General features: G+C 33.8%; 2 protein-coding genes, 1 long non-coding RNA gene and 1 pseudogene across 3 annotated transcripts; 2 read left to right on the forward strand and 2 right to left on the reverse strand.

Moving 5' to 3' along the window:
• Positions 1 to 2253: 2253 nt before the first annotated feature.
• On the forward strand, positions 2254 to 5189 carry LOC140836577 (solanesyl diphosphate synthase 1, chloroplastic-like). The gene is made up of 6 exons (XM_073202204.1): positions 2254 to 2703; positions 2884 to 3008; positions 3494 to 3621; positions 3714 to 3817; positions 4113 to 4240; positions 4390 to 5189. The coding sequence occupies exons 1-6, from the start codon at positions 2469 to 2471 to the stop codon at positions 4936 to 4938; spliced, it is 1269 nt and encodes a 422-aa protein (XP_073058305.1). The 5' UTR covers positions 2254 to 2468; the 3' UTR covers positions 4939 to 5189.
• Positions 5190 to 7323: 2134 nt separating this feature from the next.
• LOC140836579 (uncharacterized) lies at positions 7324 to 11075 on the forward strand. Its single transcript, XR_012119136.1, has 2 exons — positions 7324 to 7863; positions 10822 to 11075. It is a non-coding gene; the product is annotated as an uncharacterized lncRNA (long non-coding RNA).
• LOC140836578 (cytochrome P450 CYP72A219-like) lies at positions 10892 to 13424 on the reverse strand. The gene is made up of 5 exons (XM_073202205.1): positions 12822 to 13424; positions 12420 to 12637; positions 12022 to 12272; positions 11531 to 11915; positions 10892 to 11320 (listed from the first exon to the last, which is right to left on the reverse strand). The coding sequence occupies exons 1-5, from the start codon at positions 13096 to 13098 to the stop codon at positions 10892 to 10894; spliced, it is 1560 nt and encodes a 519-aa protein (XP_073058306.1). The 5' UTR covers positions 13099 to 13424.
• A 1211-nt stretch (positions 13425 to 14635) lies between these two features.
• On the reverse strand, positions 14636 to 16543 carry LOC140836581 (large ribosomal subunit protein eL20z-like; annotated as a pseudogene).
• Positions 16544 to 18803: the final 2260 nt, after the last annotated feature.

An 18803-nucleotide genomic window follows, 5' to 3' on the forward strand; every position in this document is an offset into this window, starting at 1 on the left:
TTACCACATGAGTGATACTGAACATTGCAATAATTTGTATTTCAAATTTATTTATACAGTTTTTAATTAAATTGATTAATATAATCAATGAAATTTTTTAATGTAGTTTATGTTTTCAATAGAGATTATTTCCAATTAAAATAAAAAACATATAATACATAAATTATATTTGAATAATATAAAAATAAATTAAATTCATATTTGAACTAAATGAATTGATATAATCAATGCAAACAATAATTGAAGTTATCATTTATTGCAGTACACATATTTCAATTCATGACATATCTTTCTTTTTTTAGAAATGACATTTTGGCGGAAAACTCTGCTTATATATATATATATATATATATATATATATATATATATTAAAATAAGAAAAATATTTAATTTGTATACGTAATTTTTATAACATTAAGTTTTGCCCAAAATATATGAACTACCAGCTTGATATTAAATATATATTTTTTCAAAAATAATATTAAAGTTACAACCAAGATATCGTACAACTATATTTACAACAATTCAATCGTGAAATTTAGATAATTAATTTAAATTTATCTTCGATATATTTGTTATGTGATATTTGACCTCTAAAATTTTAGTTTCAGATAAAAGAAAATTAAATCATATATTGTTCCATGAAAACAAACACGATTATGAACACATTGATATTAAATTGGTTATAAGAGAGATTGAATATCTCAATGTCAAACTCATTAAAATCAGACTTGTTTTAAAAACTAACTTGAAGTTCTATATTTAAAGAAGCATAGGATTAAACTCCACTTTTGCGTGTATAAGTTTATTGGCACTTTCGATAGGTTGTGAGAAAGCTACTCGGATTTGATCTTGATCTAAAGGACTTATCAGAGAGAACAAAGTCTAGCCTGTACAAATCAAGTTGTAATGGCTAATGTTGGATGATCTATTGATGATGAAGTCTGTTTAAATTCTAGTTATAGAATCAATAGTTGAACCAAATTTGATGCTGATGAAGCAGCACTTCTAATTTGATTGTAGGGAAGAATTTTTATAGATATCCAATCATTTCAAAAAATAATTCCGTATGAACGGCACAATATCGTTGTTGTACCGATAAATAGGTATACCACAAATATTCGGTATAACCGATATAGATATCCAATCATTTCAAAAGATAATTCCGTATGAACGGCATAATATCGTTGTCGTACCGATAAATAGGTATACCGCAAATATTCGGTATGATCGATATGATACCAAGATTTTGTTTTATGATATTAATATAATTATTTTGAGTAGGTCTCATGTAAGACCGTCTCACGGATCATAATCTGTGAGACGGGTCAACCCTAACCATATTCACAATAGAAAGTAATACTCTTAGCATAAAAAGTAATATTTTTTCATGGGTGACCCAAATAAGAGATCCGTCTCACAAATACGACCCGTAAGACCGTCTCACACAAATTTTTGCCTAATATTTTTATATCCAATTTTCTGATACGATATATATGATATAAGTGAAAATTTCGACTATAATTATCGAACCACCCCCATGGCAATCTATTGTCTTTCATCTTATCATTCCATCCAATAGATATTTATAGTTACTATTATTTATTTCAATATTTGTACTTAAATATCATTCATCATTGTGTATTGTTTGATATAATATATAAAATAAATATCTATTGTTCAACCAAATATTAATAAACACTATATAATAAATAAAGTTGTTAGACGTTCTCATTGATATTTATTTGTGAGACGAGTTAACTGTGTTCATATTTACTATAAAAGTAATATTTTTGACATAAACAATAATATATTTTCATGGAGACCTAAATAGAATATTCGTCTCATAAAATTGACTCATAAAACTATCTCAGATGAGTTTTTATGATAAATAATTACACTATATAAACATCTTATATCTATCAATTATTTGCCTCATATTAAAGGGACATATCTTTTCGTCATCTCATAAGTTGACGTATCAGTATAATTTCAGCGGTTTATACTTCTCGGTTATTTGAATATTCAAATTTATTTTAAAATAGTTTACCAACCTAATAAAAAAATAATTTTAACTTTATTAAAAAATGTTATTTTTCTTAAAATATGTTATTAATGAAAACAGAGAACTTTTTTTCTTTAAAAGTACCATTCACGAAATGGGATATTATATAATAAAATATAAACTTTAAATTTATGTGGGATTTTTTGCTCCACTCGAATATTGCCATATATGTGCACTATGGGAATGTTTTTGAACCTCAATTTCTCTTCCCGGTTCGAAGAGAAGCTTATCAACTCAACCTCTCCACACTTTTGGTTAGTTGACAGGGTTATATACAAAGATCGATTTTTTTTTTCTATTGGAGTTTTTCGATTCGGGGGTGTTGTGCGATGAGAAGTTCTCGAGTGGGTTCTTGATTGTAGAGGAATATTGGGTACTTTTTTGCAGTTAAAATATTAGTTATATGATGCTGTCAATGACATGCCAAAGTCTTGAGCTCGCAAGAACAACTTTGGATTTTGTGGTTTGTGGGTGCTCTTCAAATGCCTCTTTTGATCGTTTTTCTGTGAGAAATTGTGCCAAGGGCGTGCCGAGGAATGTCAAAAGAGGCTCCAAAGGTCGGAAATTGTCGTGTCACATGCGTGATATGGGGCGGCGTCGCGTGTTTTCGACTAAGACTTCAGAAACTTTTCTCAATGGTAATAAAAGTTTTTATCTTTTTATGATGTGCTAGAACGAGACTTTGTTTAGATGCTATTAGTTTTATTTCACGCCTGTTTCTGGTTTTAAACCGCTATTGAAACTGGATTCCTTGGTCTGTGCCAGTGCCTGGATTGACATTTTAAATTTTGAATCATGGTCTTTTTGTGCCATTGCAGGAATTTCATCTGGTCCCCCACGGGTGCAGGATTTGACTGAAGAGTTAACAAGACGTTCTTCAATAGCTGATTCGTTTGAAGTTGTAGCAGATGATTTACTGACACTTAACAAAAATCTCCAATCAGTAAGTTTGATATTAGTATGCATTGAAAAAGTATGTTCATAATGGGCAAAATGGAAGAGAAACTACATTTATCAAGAGATTGTCAAGTCCATTGTCACTGGAGAGGACATGGCAGATCGTATCAAAGTTAATAATCATTTTTTCCTAAAACAATCATTGCCTTCAAATTATATTTCACATGAATTTTTCCTTAGTATGTAGCATTCAAAGTAAAGTGCTATCCCCCTCACTAAATCTGTGGTTGTTTCTTTTCATTGATTTATTTTTTCTTCATTACGATTTTCTATATATTCAGTCAGTATGTCTGATATCCTCCAGGCCACTAGTATTAACTTGTTTGGTCATACGAAGTCCTTCACCAATTGGCTCCGTAAAAAATGTTAAAAAAAATTTAGACGCAGTTCAGCATTTGACTATATATGCATGTTGGAGAATAAAAGCAAATCTTAAATTTTATTCAAAAACTTATTAAGAGTCATTGTTAGATCGTTGGTGCAGAAAACCCAGTTTTGATGTCTGCTGCTGAGCAAATATTTGGAGCTGGGGGCAAAAGGATGCGACCGGCTTTAAGTTTCCTAGTTTCTAGAGCAACTGCGGAGATCGCTGGCTTAAAGTAAGCTCTATCCTGTTATCTAATGTACTTGTATCAAAAGTTAGAATTTAAGCCATTTATACGTATGATATGGGTGTCCGTAATGGTTTCAGGGAACTCACGAAAGAACATAGAAGGTTGGCAGAAATAATTGAAATGATCCACACTGCAAGTTTGATACATGATGATGTGTTAGATGATAGTGATTTGCGGAGAGGTTAGCTTCCTACTTTTACCTTATGAAGACTATACGGCATCTATTTTAGAAAGTTGAATATCTAGAATCATTGTATTTGTTTATCTTAATTAGCATACTTAATAATATATTTTAGAATCAGATTTGATAATTATTTTGGCCTCTGAAAATTGGTTCTTTTCAGTGTATATCTACCATTTTAAAATTCAATGATCTACGTTTAAGAATTTTGTACTATAAAGTATAAACACCTTTTGCTTCGATACCTATACTGAAATTGTTGGCTGGCATGTCTGATATATCGATTCTTTTGCAGGAAAGGAAACGGTCCATCAAATATATGGTACGAGAATAGCTGTTCTGGCTGGGGATTTTATGTTCGCACAAGCGTCATGGTACCTGGCCAACCTTGAAAATCTTGATGTCATTAAGCTTATCAGTCAGGTAAGCTGGATTCCGCTCATGCATTTTTATGGTTCAAAGATGCAAATTTTTGCAGATTATCATATATAGACAAGCCCAATGTTTAATTGGAAAACATCAGAAAAATGAAAATCTGATGAGTAGAATTCATTACATGAATCATTTTGTAGGTCATTAAAGACTTTGCAAGCGGTGAAATAAAGCAGGCCTCAAGTTTGTTTGACTGTGATGCTCAACTGGATGAATACTTAATAAAAAGTTACTATAAAACAGCATCCTTGATCGCTGCTAGCACTAAAGGAGCCGCCATTTTCAGTGGAGTTGACAACGATATCACCGAACAGATGTATCAGTACGGTAAAAATTTAGGTCTATCATTCCAAGTAGTCGATGATGTACTGGATTTTACCCAATCAGCCGAGCAACTTGGCAAGCCTGCTGGCAGTGATTTGGCCAAAGGAATCTTGACAGCTCCCGTAATATTTGGGTTGGAGAAAGAAAAGAAACTAAGGGATATGATCGAATCCGAGTTCAGTGAGATGGGTTCACTTGAAGAGGCTATATCTTTCGTCAAGAACTCTGGTGGGATCGAGAGGGCTCAGGAATTGGCTCGGGAAATAGCTGATCAAGCTGTTCGGAATCTTCAATGCCTGCCCCCGAGCCCCTTTAAATTTGCACTTGAACGAATGGTTAACTTTAACTTGGAACGGATACAATGATCATATAATATGGTGGCATCTAATCGGTTCTTGGTTGATTCGACCACATACAATGGAGATGGCATTTTTCTTGTGGAAGTTCCATCAATGAAAGAAACTATTCCATCTGTATATTCATAGGTTACCCTTGAGCATATAGGAAACAATTAAATTTGATCGGTGTTATGTATTTGTTCTTTGTGTCTTGAAGAACCAATTATACCGTGACGAATTATGAATTATATTATTTCAAAATTATAATTTCCCTTTTATATGATTAACTATATGAAACATTAGGAAATAAGATTAGCCTACTCAAAAGAATAATGTAGACTAAACTTTAATTAACTTGCAAATTTATATTGATTTTCATTATTTTATTACTTGTACGATCGATGATATAATAGCAATAATAATAATATTATTATTATTATTTTTTTTCTAGGGATAATATACTAAAACATCTTATTATTTAGTACTATTCTTCATTTCACAAAAAATTATATTATTACATTTGATTTTTAATATTTTTGTTACTATTTCGAGCCTTTTTTCCCCGAACATCTAATGACGCAGCATAATCAGGGTTCGTCTGATCTGTAGGCTTGTCTCGCACATCTGTGACATAACCCCACATCGATTTCTACCGCAAGAAATTCTTCGTAACATAACCTCAATACGAATAATTTTTTCTATCCAATTGCACACTAATCGATTGAATAGAATCGTCTTTACGAGTACCTATGATGCCAAAACCAAACAAAATCGAATGAATAAAACAAAACATAATGCAGAGAAGAAATCGCACGTGATTACCAAAGAGAAATTATACTAACGAAAAGTTGTAATAAAGCTGTGGATGAGATTAACAGTTCTTCTCTACCATTGACATATACATAAGATAGAGGCTCTCATACCATTAAGCAACATAGAGTGAGTGAAATTCAAGTCGCAGTATTGTAAACTGAATAATAAAAAATACGAAGAATGGTGTTTATATAACTACGGTGAACATAAAAAGTGTAAAATGACTAATATATGAGCGCTAATAATAATAATATATTCTAATATTCTAACAATTTTAACTATTCTTGACTGAATTTGGTACGAGCAAAATATTATACTCAGTGGTGAGCCACAAATTTTATGCCTGGGCTATTTAGGATATTTCGGGTGGAAAACTTGTAATTTTTATGTACATTTTATTACTGAGGTGTGCTGCATGAGTTTTGGTTTTGCTGGTTCCACCTTATCTTGCACTGTTGGTCCTTTTTCAGTATGCCACTGAAATGGTTTTCATTCACTGTTTTCTTCTTGTCATGTCAAATTCACTCACAGATTCATTAAGAAGAAAAAGGGTCCAACCTTCTATTTGTTAACCAACTTCTAATAGAGTAGCTTGCGTGCAATGTATACATGTTTTATGTGATTCTTTAAGTAGTGAAATTTCAGAAAGATGATCCCTATATGATGTCTTCTAAATTTGTTCAACCAATTTCAATGTTTATGTTTTTTTGTTGTTGGAAAAATAGGTTCCGAAGGCCACATGTGGATTCAAGGAGGTAATATCTATGCTTCGAGGGATTCTCAGCAACTTGGTCCGATTCCTTGTGGGTTGATTCTTGGAAAAGTTTTTGGTTGCCCTGTTAGCTGAGGCCATACCATTAAGCACAGTGTGTTTCTTTTTACACTTAATTTTCATAGAAGGATCTAATGTTTGGAACCCATTCAATATTTTTAATGAGTGTGAGCTCTTAATTATTTGTTTTCTCTGCGCTGATTTTCCATTCCTAAAGTTGTCTACTTAGATAATTGAGTTTTTTTCTTTTTAGATTATTTTTTAGCAAAATTTTAAAAAGATAATGGTCAAAGACTTAAATATAACAATAATGATGTTTGGCCACGAGTCCACGAGAAGAGCTTAAACCTAAAAGATCAACCATCTAGTCGGAGAGCCTGTCAAATTTATGAGCTGCTGCACAAACACGTCACAATTCTGCCAATTCTTTGAGAAGCTGATACGCAGATCGGTGCACTATGAAAAACTTTTACTCACTTATCAATATTTGGTCCATATACTCGTACTTTTAAGCAAAAAACTTGAATATTTACTATCACCGTATGTTGTTATGGAGAGAGAATAAAATTTTATTATTGTCCAGGTTGTAATAATCATAAACTACATAATCTATTGAACTTAAACACTATCCAAACAATTTGAATTGATTCCAGAAGAAGATTTAAGCAATTGAATGGAAGAAGTTGAATTTGTCAAATTGAATTTTTGTATCGTTTTACATGCATCATGTTATTCGGTTCAAATAACGTCAAAAAAGGGAAGAGTTTGTTTCTCTAAATCAATGAATTAATTGACACAATAAAATAAAAGGCCCAATAATTCAAAATAGTCGGGTCAGACCCAGATAAAGGCTAGGGGCTTCCTATAAAAGCCGGAGGGTTTAGGGTTTCTTGATTTTAACATTGCCTTTGAGAGAACATGGCGCCGATATCAACTGTGGCGCTCGTGCTCCGTTGCCGGCAGAAAGCGATGGTCGGGACCTTTCTCGATAGCAAATTGATTATATGTATTAACACTCTTTTGCTCTGAGAAAGATCTCACATTATTTTTCTTCGCTGATTTGATGAAATCGAGAATCGTCTTCCTCCATGGATTGGCCGATCCAATGGGTTCCCTCGACAAATATTGTTAACGAGAGAGCTCAATTTCACCCGGCCTAGATTTATTACTTTTAAGGGGGCTTGTTCGAACTTCGAAGTTTCACACATTTCTTCTTTGTGTTTCTCACTTGGAAATTGCCCTATATTATATGTTAAAACCTCTTCTACGAATGGGTCCTTTCTGGTACTTCCCCCATTTTGTGGCCCTAACTGTAAATGGTTCGCCCTCCGCCACTGCCAAAATTTCGTGCGTACCTGAAATCAAAGGTGAATCTTTTTAAAGCTTTCTGTGAGGTCTCAATTGCCGTGCTGTTTATGAAAAAAATGTTCAAACTGAAATTTTTTGCTAAACCTCTTCTTATATAGTTTTTACATGAACGAAAACCAAATTCGAAAAAGCACATAAGTTCGATCAAATAAGAAATGATTCGTTACATTAGAGCAACATAAATCTGAGGTCATATGCTTTTATCCCGACCTACTTGAAATCACTCCGTGCAAGCGTATTCCTTCCAAAGAAGTCCTGGATTTAAAAAACTACTTCATATGCTAATCTTGTTTTATTAAATCTTTTTTCGTTTGATTTCAATGTTTTTTGGATCTAAAAATGAAAATATATGTTGATAAGTAAATTGTAATTTATCAATGGACCGATTTTCCTGGATTATGCTTACGTAACTGTGTATATGTATATATATATATATCTATATTGAAGTCTAGGTTAGCGGTAAAGTTTGAATTGTGTTTTGTCTCGTTTGTCCCTGATTATTCTTCAAATTTTGTGTTGTGGTCTTGTTTGTTTTTTTGTATGGTGTTTGAGGTATTTAAGTTGTTTCTTTTACGGGCGATGTGTTTTCTTAGTTATTGTTGGATGACAGTGTTGTTCATTGATGGCATTGTTATTATTATTGTGATGTCTCATGGCAAAACTCTATTGCCACATAGAGTGTCTTGGTCGGTGGATTAGAAGTATCTGTGCCAAATGAGTCATCATCTGCACTAGATAGTTCATAATCTTCCTCAATCCAGGACTGTAAAAAGAATAATAAAAAAACTAAGCGTTATGTATCAATATTTTATAATTGACATATGTCATGATAGCGAGTTGCTTAACAAAATTGCAAATTACCTGATGGTAACTTACAAAGTTTGGATGATGCAATAGCGCCATTATATTGACCTCCCAGGTCATTTTATATTTCAAAACAAAATCCAATGCCAGCCAACAATGTTTAAAAATTTCACATAGAAAGAAAGAGAAGAACTTAATGGATAATCTGATCTTTATTATCTTCATTGAATGTGATTTTTTTGACTGCATACGTCATCCTATCGAGTTTGTGTCTACATTCAAAGACACGACCATATCCAACTTTTCCAGTAACAACAAAAAGATCAATTCATTGGAAGTCTCGAGCAACTACATCAAGAAGTCATAGAAAAAATAAAAGAAAAACAATAAAGCCTAACATGTTGATTCACATGAATAAGCATTATATATATGTCATCCGCTACATTGTATATATAACGTCATATATAACGTTTATTTATGTGAATCAGCCTGTTGGGCTCTATTGTTTTTCTTTTAATTTATCTATGATTTCTTGACGTAGTTACTCAAGACTTCCATTGAACTGATCTTTTTATTGTTACTGGAAAAGTTGGATATGGTCGTGTCTTTGAATGTAGACACAAACTCGATGAGATGACGTATGCAGTGGAAAAGATTCCATTCAATGAAGATAATGAAGATCAGGTTATCCATTAAGTTCTTCTCTTTCTTTCCATGTGAAATTTTTAAGCATTGTTGGCTGGTATTGGATTTTGTTTTGAAATATAAAATGACCTGGGAGGTCAAGATAATGGCGATATTGCATCATCCAAACTTTGTAAGTTACCATCAAGTAATTTGCAATTTTGTTAAGTAACTCGCTATCATGACCTATGTCAATTATAAAATATTGGTACATAACGCTTATTTTTTTTACAGTCTTGGATTGAGGAAGGTTATGAACTATCTAGTGCAGATGATGACCCATTTGGCACAAATACTTCTAATCCGCCGACCAAGACACTTTATGTGGCAATAGAGTTTTGCCATGAGACTTCACAATAATAACAACACTGTCATCATTGAAGAACGCTGTCATCCAATAATAAGAAAGGAAACGCTATCGCTCGATAAGGAAACAACTTAAATGTCTCAAACACCATATCAAAAAGCAAACACGACCACAACTCAAGATTTGAAGATTAATCAGGGACAAACGAGACAAAACACAATTCAAACTTTACCGCTAACCTAGACTTCAAAATAGATATATATGCATAGTTACATACGCATAATCTAGGAAAATTGGTATGATAACATTGCAGTTTACTCATCTACATGTGTTTTCATTTTTAGATCCAAAAAACATTGAACTCAAACGAAGAAAAGATTTAATAAAACAATATAACATATGAAGTAGTTTGTTGATGTTCACAAGTATGTTTACATTCATGAAAAATTAAATTGTCTCAAGTTCACAACTAAATCCAAGACTTCTTTGATAGAAATACGTTTGCACGGAGTGATTTCGAGGATAAAATCACAGGACCTCATATTTATGCTGCTATAATCTAACGAAACATTTCTTATTTGATCAAACTTATGTGCTCTTTTTGATTGAGTCAACTAGATTTTCCAATATTTTCTCACATATTAAATGTTAAACATTCTTTTTTTTATGGTAATATTTACATTCCTTTAAGTAAATTATAATGAAAAATGTTATATATACACCGAGAGTTATGAATTGGGTTACAAAGTGTATTTGAAATTATAGAATTGTTTTTGCACTTTATTTGAAAAACATCTTTAAAAAATGCATTTAAGATAACGTTATAATTTCAAATACAATTTGTATCACAACTTGTAACCCCATTTTATATGTAGCATAATCCTATGATAATTGAATGGATATCATGTGAGACAGTTTCACAGATCTTAATCTGTGAGACAGTCCACGGATCTTAATCTGTGAGACGGGTTAACCTTACCTATATTCACAATAAAAAGTAATACTCTTAGCATAAAAAATAGTACTTTTCATGGATAACCCAAATAAGAGATCCGTCTCACAAATACGACCTGTGAGACCGTCTCACACAAGTTTTTGTAATGATAATTTGTAGCATATATGTATATTTTATATCCATAAAAATTCAGAATATTTATTGCAGCCATAATTTGTAACTGGAAAACAATAATACAAATCCAAGAATGTGAAAAAGAATGACAGAGAATCTCTAGTTAGAGCTTTTGCAGGATCAGAGGAACACCATGCTGTGGCTGGAGAGTGATAATTGAGAAGGGAGCATGTTTGTAAGAGGCCGACAGCTCGAATTTGAAGCCTTGTAATATCATCGCCATGGCTATTTTGGCCTCAATCATCGAAAAGTTTTGGCCGATACAGACTCGCGGACCAGAGCTGAATGGTATATAGGAGAAATGTTTTGTGTTTGCTGCGCTTGAAATTCCTTCCGAAAATCTCTGTGGTTTGAATACGTTGGCGTTATCTCCCCATATCTTGGGATCGCGGTGGAGTAATCCAATCAGAAGGGTCAACTGCACCCCCAATGGCAGATTCATGTTTCCCAGTTTAGCAGTCTTCGCGGGTGCTCGAACGATAATGGGAACGGATGGGTACAACCTTAGAACCTCTTGGAGAATCATGGTTACCTACAAGTGTAGAGTTTATGCATATGTATATGCACACACATTTTCTTCCTTTTTTGTTACACTAGATTGTATGCGAGCAGGCTTACGACCAAGAAAATTTTTAGTTCTAAATCTTTACTAGTGAATTGCATCCAAACTAATGTAATACGAGGAGTTAAAAAGAAAGGTAGCGTAGAATAAGATTGAAGCTTTGGAAAATATTCATCTTACAATTTTAAGTTGGTTCAGTCCATCAAAAGTTGGTTCCTTACTTCCAAAAACTTGCAAAACCTCGTCTCTCGCGGAAGCCTGCCAATCCTGGTGTTTGCTTAGCAATATCATTGTCCACACCAGCAAATTAGAAGTGGTCTCCGACCCGGCAAAGTAGAACAGCTTGCACTCTTCGATAACATCTTCAATACTCATTCCCATGTTACTGTTTCCATGTTCTTGAATTTCTTTTAAATTAGATTCCATTAAAATACCCAATAAGTCGTCGTTGAAGCTCTCTCCTCTTTCTGTTGCCTTCTGTCTTTGGTTGATAATTCCTTTTAGCAAGGAATGAATTTCTCTGACTACTGATTTCATTCTTCTATTTGTTTTGGTTGGAAAATGTCTGCCAAGTGTTGACCCCACTATTAATCTTGGGAACGGGTTGCTACTTGAAAACCAATGCCTCGAGGGGCTAATTATCAAAATATACTTCCCAAATAATAAATTACCTCCATCCTGGGATAAAAGAGAACTGCATTAGTTTGAGAGCAAGTTTAACTTGTTCCTTCTGAAGCTCAAATATCTTTCTACCTTCTCCGTGACTACTTCCAAATGCAGTCCGGGAAATCACATCGCCAGATAAGTCTTCAATATAAGGCCAGACATCAATCTCACTTGTGCTTTTTCCAACACCAGAAGCCAACGCTTCCCATTTCTCTATCATGCGAGAACAACTCAGACACATTGCCCCTATCACACTCTGCAGAATAGAAACTCGAATTCGACATCAGAAAGCAGGAAAAAAGGTTCATACTTCTTGAAAATTCTTAAGAACCTAGGAGGGACTAGTGTTATTTGCGCAACTATGTGGTCTAGTAAAAAAAGGTTAGATGCATGTATAATTTACCTTCAACTTCTCCATACGGAAGGCCGGGTTGATGATTTTCCTATGTTTCACCCATTTCTCATCCTCGAGATAAAGAAGTCCTCCCACAATTGTTTCACCAATAGGGTCTGGAACTGGCTTTTGAAATACCTTGGGTTTTGTTAGAATCTCCTTTATGAGCTCAGGATCAGCGATATTCAATCTTGGTGAAGGTCCAAACCATACAATAGAACTTTTGCCTGATTTTGATTAATCATGAAATACAGATCAAACCTTAGGAATTAGGCCATATATGGGTTGTATGAGCAAAACCTATCTGAAAAGAACGCAATCCTAACATAAAAGATCTGTTTTTCAGATCAAAGAACCATCAAAAGTTGCTTGTATATATAGTTCATGTGAGTCATTCATACGAAATCTTACCATACTTGGCAATGATTTTGTGGTAATATGGAAACACATGAGATGAAATATCATTGGAAAAATCGATAGATTTGGGCTGCTCTTGTTTCATGGCGGTGATGAAGTCTTTCATATCTCCTAGTAAAACCCTGTATTGATTCCCATTAATCCCTTGCTTCCTCAAGAATTTCTCCAGCCTCTTGGGCTTAAACCAAACCCAATTCAGTACTCTCACAGCTAGTAGTGTGAATGACACTACAATGATGGAGACGATGATTGAGCTTGGTTTCACATCCATTTGCTACCCTTCTTTCTCCAGATAATTTTGTTCTGATTTAAACAATTGCCGTTTCAATATGAATCTCCTGTTTTTTTTTTCTTCAAGATTTTGTTCCTATTTAAAGAATCACTCTTGGTTTCTTCCAAAATAGATTGGTTGATTTGATGTAGAATCTGCAGTACGAAGCCACCAAATGGTGGACGGTTCAAGCTAGTCTTTTAGTCTTCAGTTCTTTGCTAAAAGCTGGTATCTATAGCGGCCGTTTTGTATTGGATACTTTTAGGAGTTTATTTCTCCCATAATTTTTCCTTATCAGTTCTCATGTTTCATAATCATGTTACCTACACACAAAAATACAAGTAAATGAATGACATGCTATGTATAGTATATTATTCTTGGATTCTTGTATAAATATTGTAGAACCGAACGCCCGTCGTCTCATAATTTTTAAAATTAAAATCGAACATTTCAAGAAATTTTTGGGTTCATTAAGAAACCATGTGCCAGCTACATGATCATACCAACACAAGATAAATCTGGATGAGAAATTTCCCGTAAAGGACTTAAAGGACTCGTGTATTTCTTCATAAAATGAAAACAAAAGGAGATAATGTGAATGATCATGAAATAAAAAATTATATCAAGTAAATTAGAGAGAAGATGGATGGATCTAGATATGAATTCAACCTGTACAGGATCCCTGGTCCTCTAAGTCTCATTAGTGTCCGGGCTAAGCTGGGAGCCGGGGCTCGCTCGAATGTGAGCCCGGGCTAAGGTTTTGCATTATAAATTGGAAAAGCAATCGGGCATTTCATTTGGAGCCGGTTATTTTTTGAAGGATTCTCATTTTCAAGCTACCAAGCCAAGGGGTGCGTTAAGTCCGTCAATATACATCTTATCCATGGCACTTTTTAAAATTTTGTGAGCCGGGTATATTTAAATTTTGCGAGACGGGTACATTTTCAAGCTACCAAGCCAAGGGCTCGCTCGAATGTGGATATTTTTTGCACAAAAATTCTTGTGAGACGATTTTACAGTTAAATTTTGTGAAACAGATATTCTATTTAGATCACTCATGATAAATTTTAATTTTTAAGCGAAAAAATATTACTTTTGTTGTAAATATGAACAAAGTTGACATATTTTACGAATAAAGATGCGATACTAAAAATATTCACCCTTAGAATAGTAATACACTCAATTTTTAATTAAATACATGTATATATAAATATCGTACACGTTTCTCTTTCTGTTTCACTATTTATACTAAAAGAAAAAGCATCGGCTCGAGTTCAGCTTCAATCTTAACTTGACGTTAAGTCCCAACTTGAGCTCGAATTAAATTTTGAGTTCGAACTCACGAAGTTGTGCCGAACTCACTCAAATGCTGCTTATCTGCACCCAAATGGGGAGGGGGCTAGTGGCAGCCCCACCGGCTAACCTTAACGCGGCTGACTCCCATGTTCTCCTTACTGGTCGGTCAGCTGATGAGACAATCTGGAGTTCCGTGTCCGATGAAATACACGACTTAGCACACTAATGATTGATGAACAAATTTGACACATAATCCATTTTTTTACTATTCATGATCGTAATGCACAGTCAAGATACTAAAGCAGTTAATACATACAACATGATAGGTGGCTTTCAAACACCAATAACACAATGATAAAATAATCACGTAACTTGAACAAAAAATATACACCAAGCTTCCTCTATGTAGATGTTTGCGACTACATTCGCCCGTTCTTCAAGTTGTCTCTTTGTTTGTGTGGCACTAGTCGATCCTTGTCAGGCCAAAGATTGCCGCAATTGCAGCCAGAACAGCCTGCACAAGAAGACAAAAAAATGGGTTCTAGATAAACATGTTTGAGCAAAGCCAAAGTTTACTCACCGAATTCAAGAACTCGGATAATGGGTAGGGGCGCAGAATCACGCTCTTCCCTCCCACTCAAAAAAAGTTCAAAAATATATGCACAGTTTCCCTAAAAATACAAGCTTTACCTGCCACATCCAAAGAACCATCGAGTCGCTCCCCTCAACTCGTGTCGCCTCCCTCCTTCCAAATAACCCTAGAATCCACCCCCAGATGGGTTCTTATGATTCATGTCACTCATTGCATCTCATACATTTGTTTATTTGCAATTCAGGGGCTTAGGAACCCAAAGCTTAAGGCATTGTTTTACATGTTTTATGTAATCATCTATGTGCAAGCAAAAATATATAGACACAAACACATATATATAGACACACACACAGATATATAGAGAGAGACCATTGACGATAAGTACTTACAGCAATTGTGCAAGCTACATAACCGGGTTTCTCACGAGGGTCAATATTTCTGGAACACATGAGAAGTATTGCCGCGATATACCATGGTATTGCAGCAAGGAAGAAACCAATAATGAAGCTGAAAGAAAAGAATGTACACTCATTGGCAAGAATAACAGTCGCGGATTAATTTGATGGTAAAATTGAATCATCTGAAAGATATGAAATCATATAACGAATTTCTGATGAAGATTGTTTGACATGATAATAGTTTCAATTTTGTCATGGAATTCTAAAGTTTAGGTGACTAATGACTTACCAGAACCAGCCAACGCCACAACCACAGCACGGAAGACGGTGCTCTCTAACAGACCTCCCTTCTGCAACAGCGTAGCCTGTTCTTACACGGAAATGCTAGTCGTAAATCACAAATTTATGTCGCCACAAACATGATAAAACGAGTCGCTAAATTCAAAACAATGCAGGCTTATGGTTAGCATATAAAGTAGTTCCATTAAATCAGAACATGATTAACCAAGGAAACAGCGCGTCACATTCCAATTTTAAAGAACAAAAAACCAATATCAAATAGGTTCTAAGAACCCAAAAATGAATAATATCCTACAAGATCTGGAAGTGTATGCGATGCTAGATCCAACTATCAATTTAAACATATACACCCATCGATCCATCAAATTTCAGAAATCCCAAATCGAAAATCAATGAAAATCCATTTTGTTCATTTAAAATTGACTCAACGCACAGCTCATTTTGGGATTCAAAAATTTCAGCCATTCAATGATCTGACCAGAACACGCATAAAAATTATAACTTTCTTGATGGGCTAATCCTAAAAAACTAAGAGGAAAATCCCTTTTCCTCCTTATCCATAAATTAACATGTGATCAAATAATTTCATACCCGGAACAGTTTGATAACCACGATCATAATATTGAGGACTGTGTTGAGGGAGGAGACCCAGATACACCCGGAGGCGGAACCGGCTGCGGGAAGCCGAAGGCCGTCGGCGGAGGGTGGTTGACCACGCCCTGAAAGGTTCCGTAGTATGGAGGTGGTTCCTCAGTTTGGTGCTGACTCTCCTTTTTGTCTTTACTCATGATTGATCTTCCCCTTTCCTCGACAAAGGGAGAAGCTATTATCGATCGGTGGATTGCGCTTAATCCATTTTTAGATTTATACTATGGATTTATTTTTGTTTGTTTCATCCATCGTAACCAAGCCAAGATGGGCCACCATCTCTAGACCCATCCCTTGGCCCATACAAAAGTCATTGGTCTTACTATGTTGAGGCCCGCATCCAAATAATATGGGCATTGGACATATATATGGGTATTGGCCCATTAGAACATGACTAAATAAAATGATTTTGTTTGTTGGCCTCAATGGATACTATTTTTTTAAGGAGATCAAATACCGCTATTATATGTGGAGTGGTGGGTATCATGTTAGACCGTCTCACGGATCCTAATCTGTGAGACGAGTCATCTTTACCGATATTCACAATAAAAAGTAATATTTTTTCATGGATGACCCAAATAAAATATCCGTCTCACAAATACGACTCGTGAGACCGTCTCACACAAGTTTTTGTCTTTTATGTGATAAATTTTCGAACTTAATACAATAGTCTAAGGGCTACAAACAACGTTAGTCGGATAAACTAATATTTTTTGCGCACAAAACAAGTTTATACAATATATATTTATATATTTCAATTCATATTTCCATTTTTTATTGTTAAAACTAAAATGAACAAAGTATTACTGATATATCTAATAATACATATAAACCCTGGAAATGTTAATGGATGGACAAAAATATTATTTATTTTATCTAATAAAAGCTATTATAATAACCTATTCTAAAAGTAACTAAATGATTTTTCAATCATAATTAGTAACTTAAATATATTTTTTAAAATTAATTAAGTTTAAAATATGTGCACGCGAATTATCTGGTATGTGGGTTGTTAATATATATTAATCATAGAGGAGATAATAAATGGTGTTGATTATTTTAAATAATTATTTTTTAAAAATATCAGAGTGTTTAAAAATAATAATGAGGATATTTTAGATAAAATATCATATATCTAAAAATATGCATTTATGCTAGAGGTGTACGAATTAATGGAGTAGGACTTTAAGAGAGCGTTTTATCGGTATTCAAAAGTTTGATTTTCCCTTCCAACACTTTTTTTGGGTGAATATATCACACATGATTTGTCCAGTACACTTTTCTGATGAACCATTGTGGGTTCTTACAACATAAAAAAAAATGCATTTATCCTCACTTGTTAAATGTTATTTGCCAAATCGACCACCTTATTTCATTTTTCACCACCTCCATATATATAACTGCTATTTGATTGGCTAAAAATATATATTTTACAAAGACTAAGTTTTTTTTAGACGGTCTCATGGATGTATATTCATGAAACGAGTCGATTCGATCCATTAAAAAATAATATTTTTATATAAAAATTATTATTTTTCATTTTTCTTGGGCAGTCTCACAAAATTTCTTCTACAAACATATATGCAATACACATGTTTATACACACACTCGCACGCACTGACCCACGTACGCAGATTCCTCAAGTTCGATTCATTAGTAATTAGCTTTTTAAACACATTTTCCATTTATTGATTCTTTTTTTAACATATTGTTTCATTATTTTATATATTTTCATTTACCTTTTTTGGGCTTTTTTTTTGGTGTAGCTTTTCACGTACATTATATTGGCAGCCGGAGCAGTATCTGCGGAGGTGGTGCATGTACTTAGCATATAAAGGCGATGCATACCTGACATGGAGTGACGCTTGCGGCAAGTACGACGGTTTCTGCCGGAAGGCGGCGACGCTTTGTTATGTACAGGCTCTTCACCAAATATGAAGCACCCGTTGCTTATACATAGTTGTAACCAAGGGATCGATCATCTGAGATTGCCATGAAAATAAAACTTGATCGATGGTGCGTGCCTTGAACCATGGAAATTTGCTTCTAAATCATGTATGAATGAAGAGATCATATCTTTAAGTTCTCCTTCTTGTCAATTAATCTATATTACAATAGTGGTCCGGTAAGTTTTCTATTTTTTTTAATCATGTTATGATTCGTTTATAATCTTAGACATAGTTTGATACACATGATAGGATAAACATGTGATATATAATATAAGGATAAGTTAAGAATAAATAAAATGTAGGATATTATATCTAATGTTTGGTATGATTTTAATAACAGTGATTAAATTTATATATTAGATTGTAATGACAAAATTAACATTATCATAATAAATTTTATAATTTCAAAATTGTTGCTTAAGTTCATATTTTGTATCTGTTCATGCACCGATAGTGCTTGTATGATTTATTTATTTTTACTAACTTCATATATTATATAATATGATAATTGAGTTTTTGATT

The sequence above is a fragment of the Primulina eburnea genome, chromosome 7 (assembly GCF_022965805.1).
Source record: "Primulina eburnea isolate SZY01 chromosome 7, ASM2296580v1, whole genome shotgun sequence".
In the NCBI taxonomy this organism is placed as follows: domain Eukaryota; kingdom Viridiplantae; phylum Streptophyta; class Magnoliopsida; order Lamiales; family Gesneriaceae; genus Primulina; species Primulina eburnea.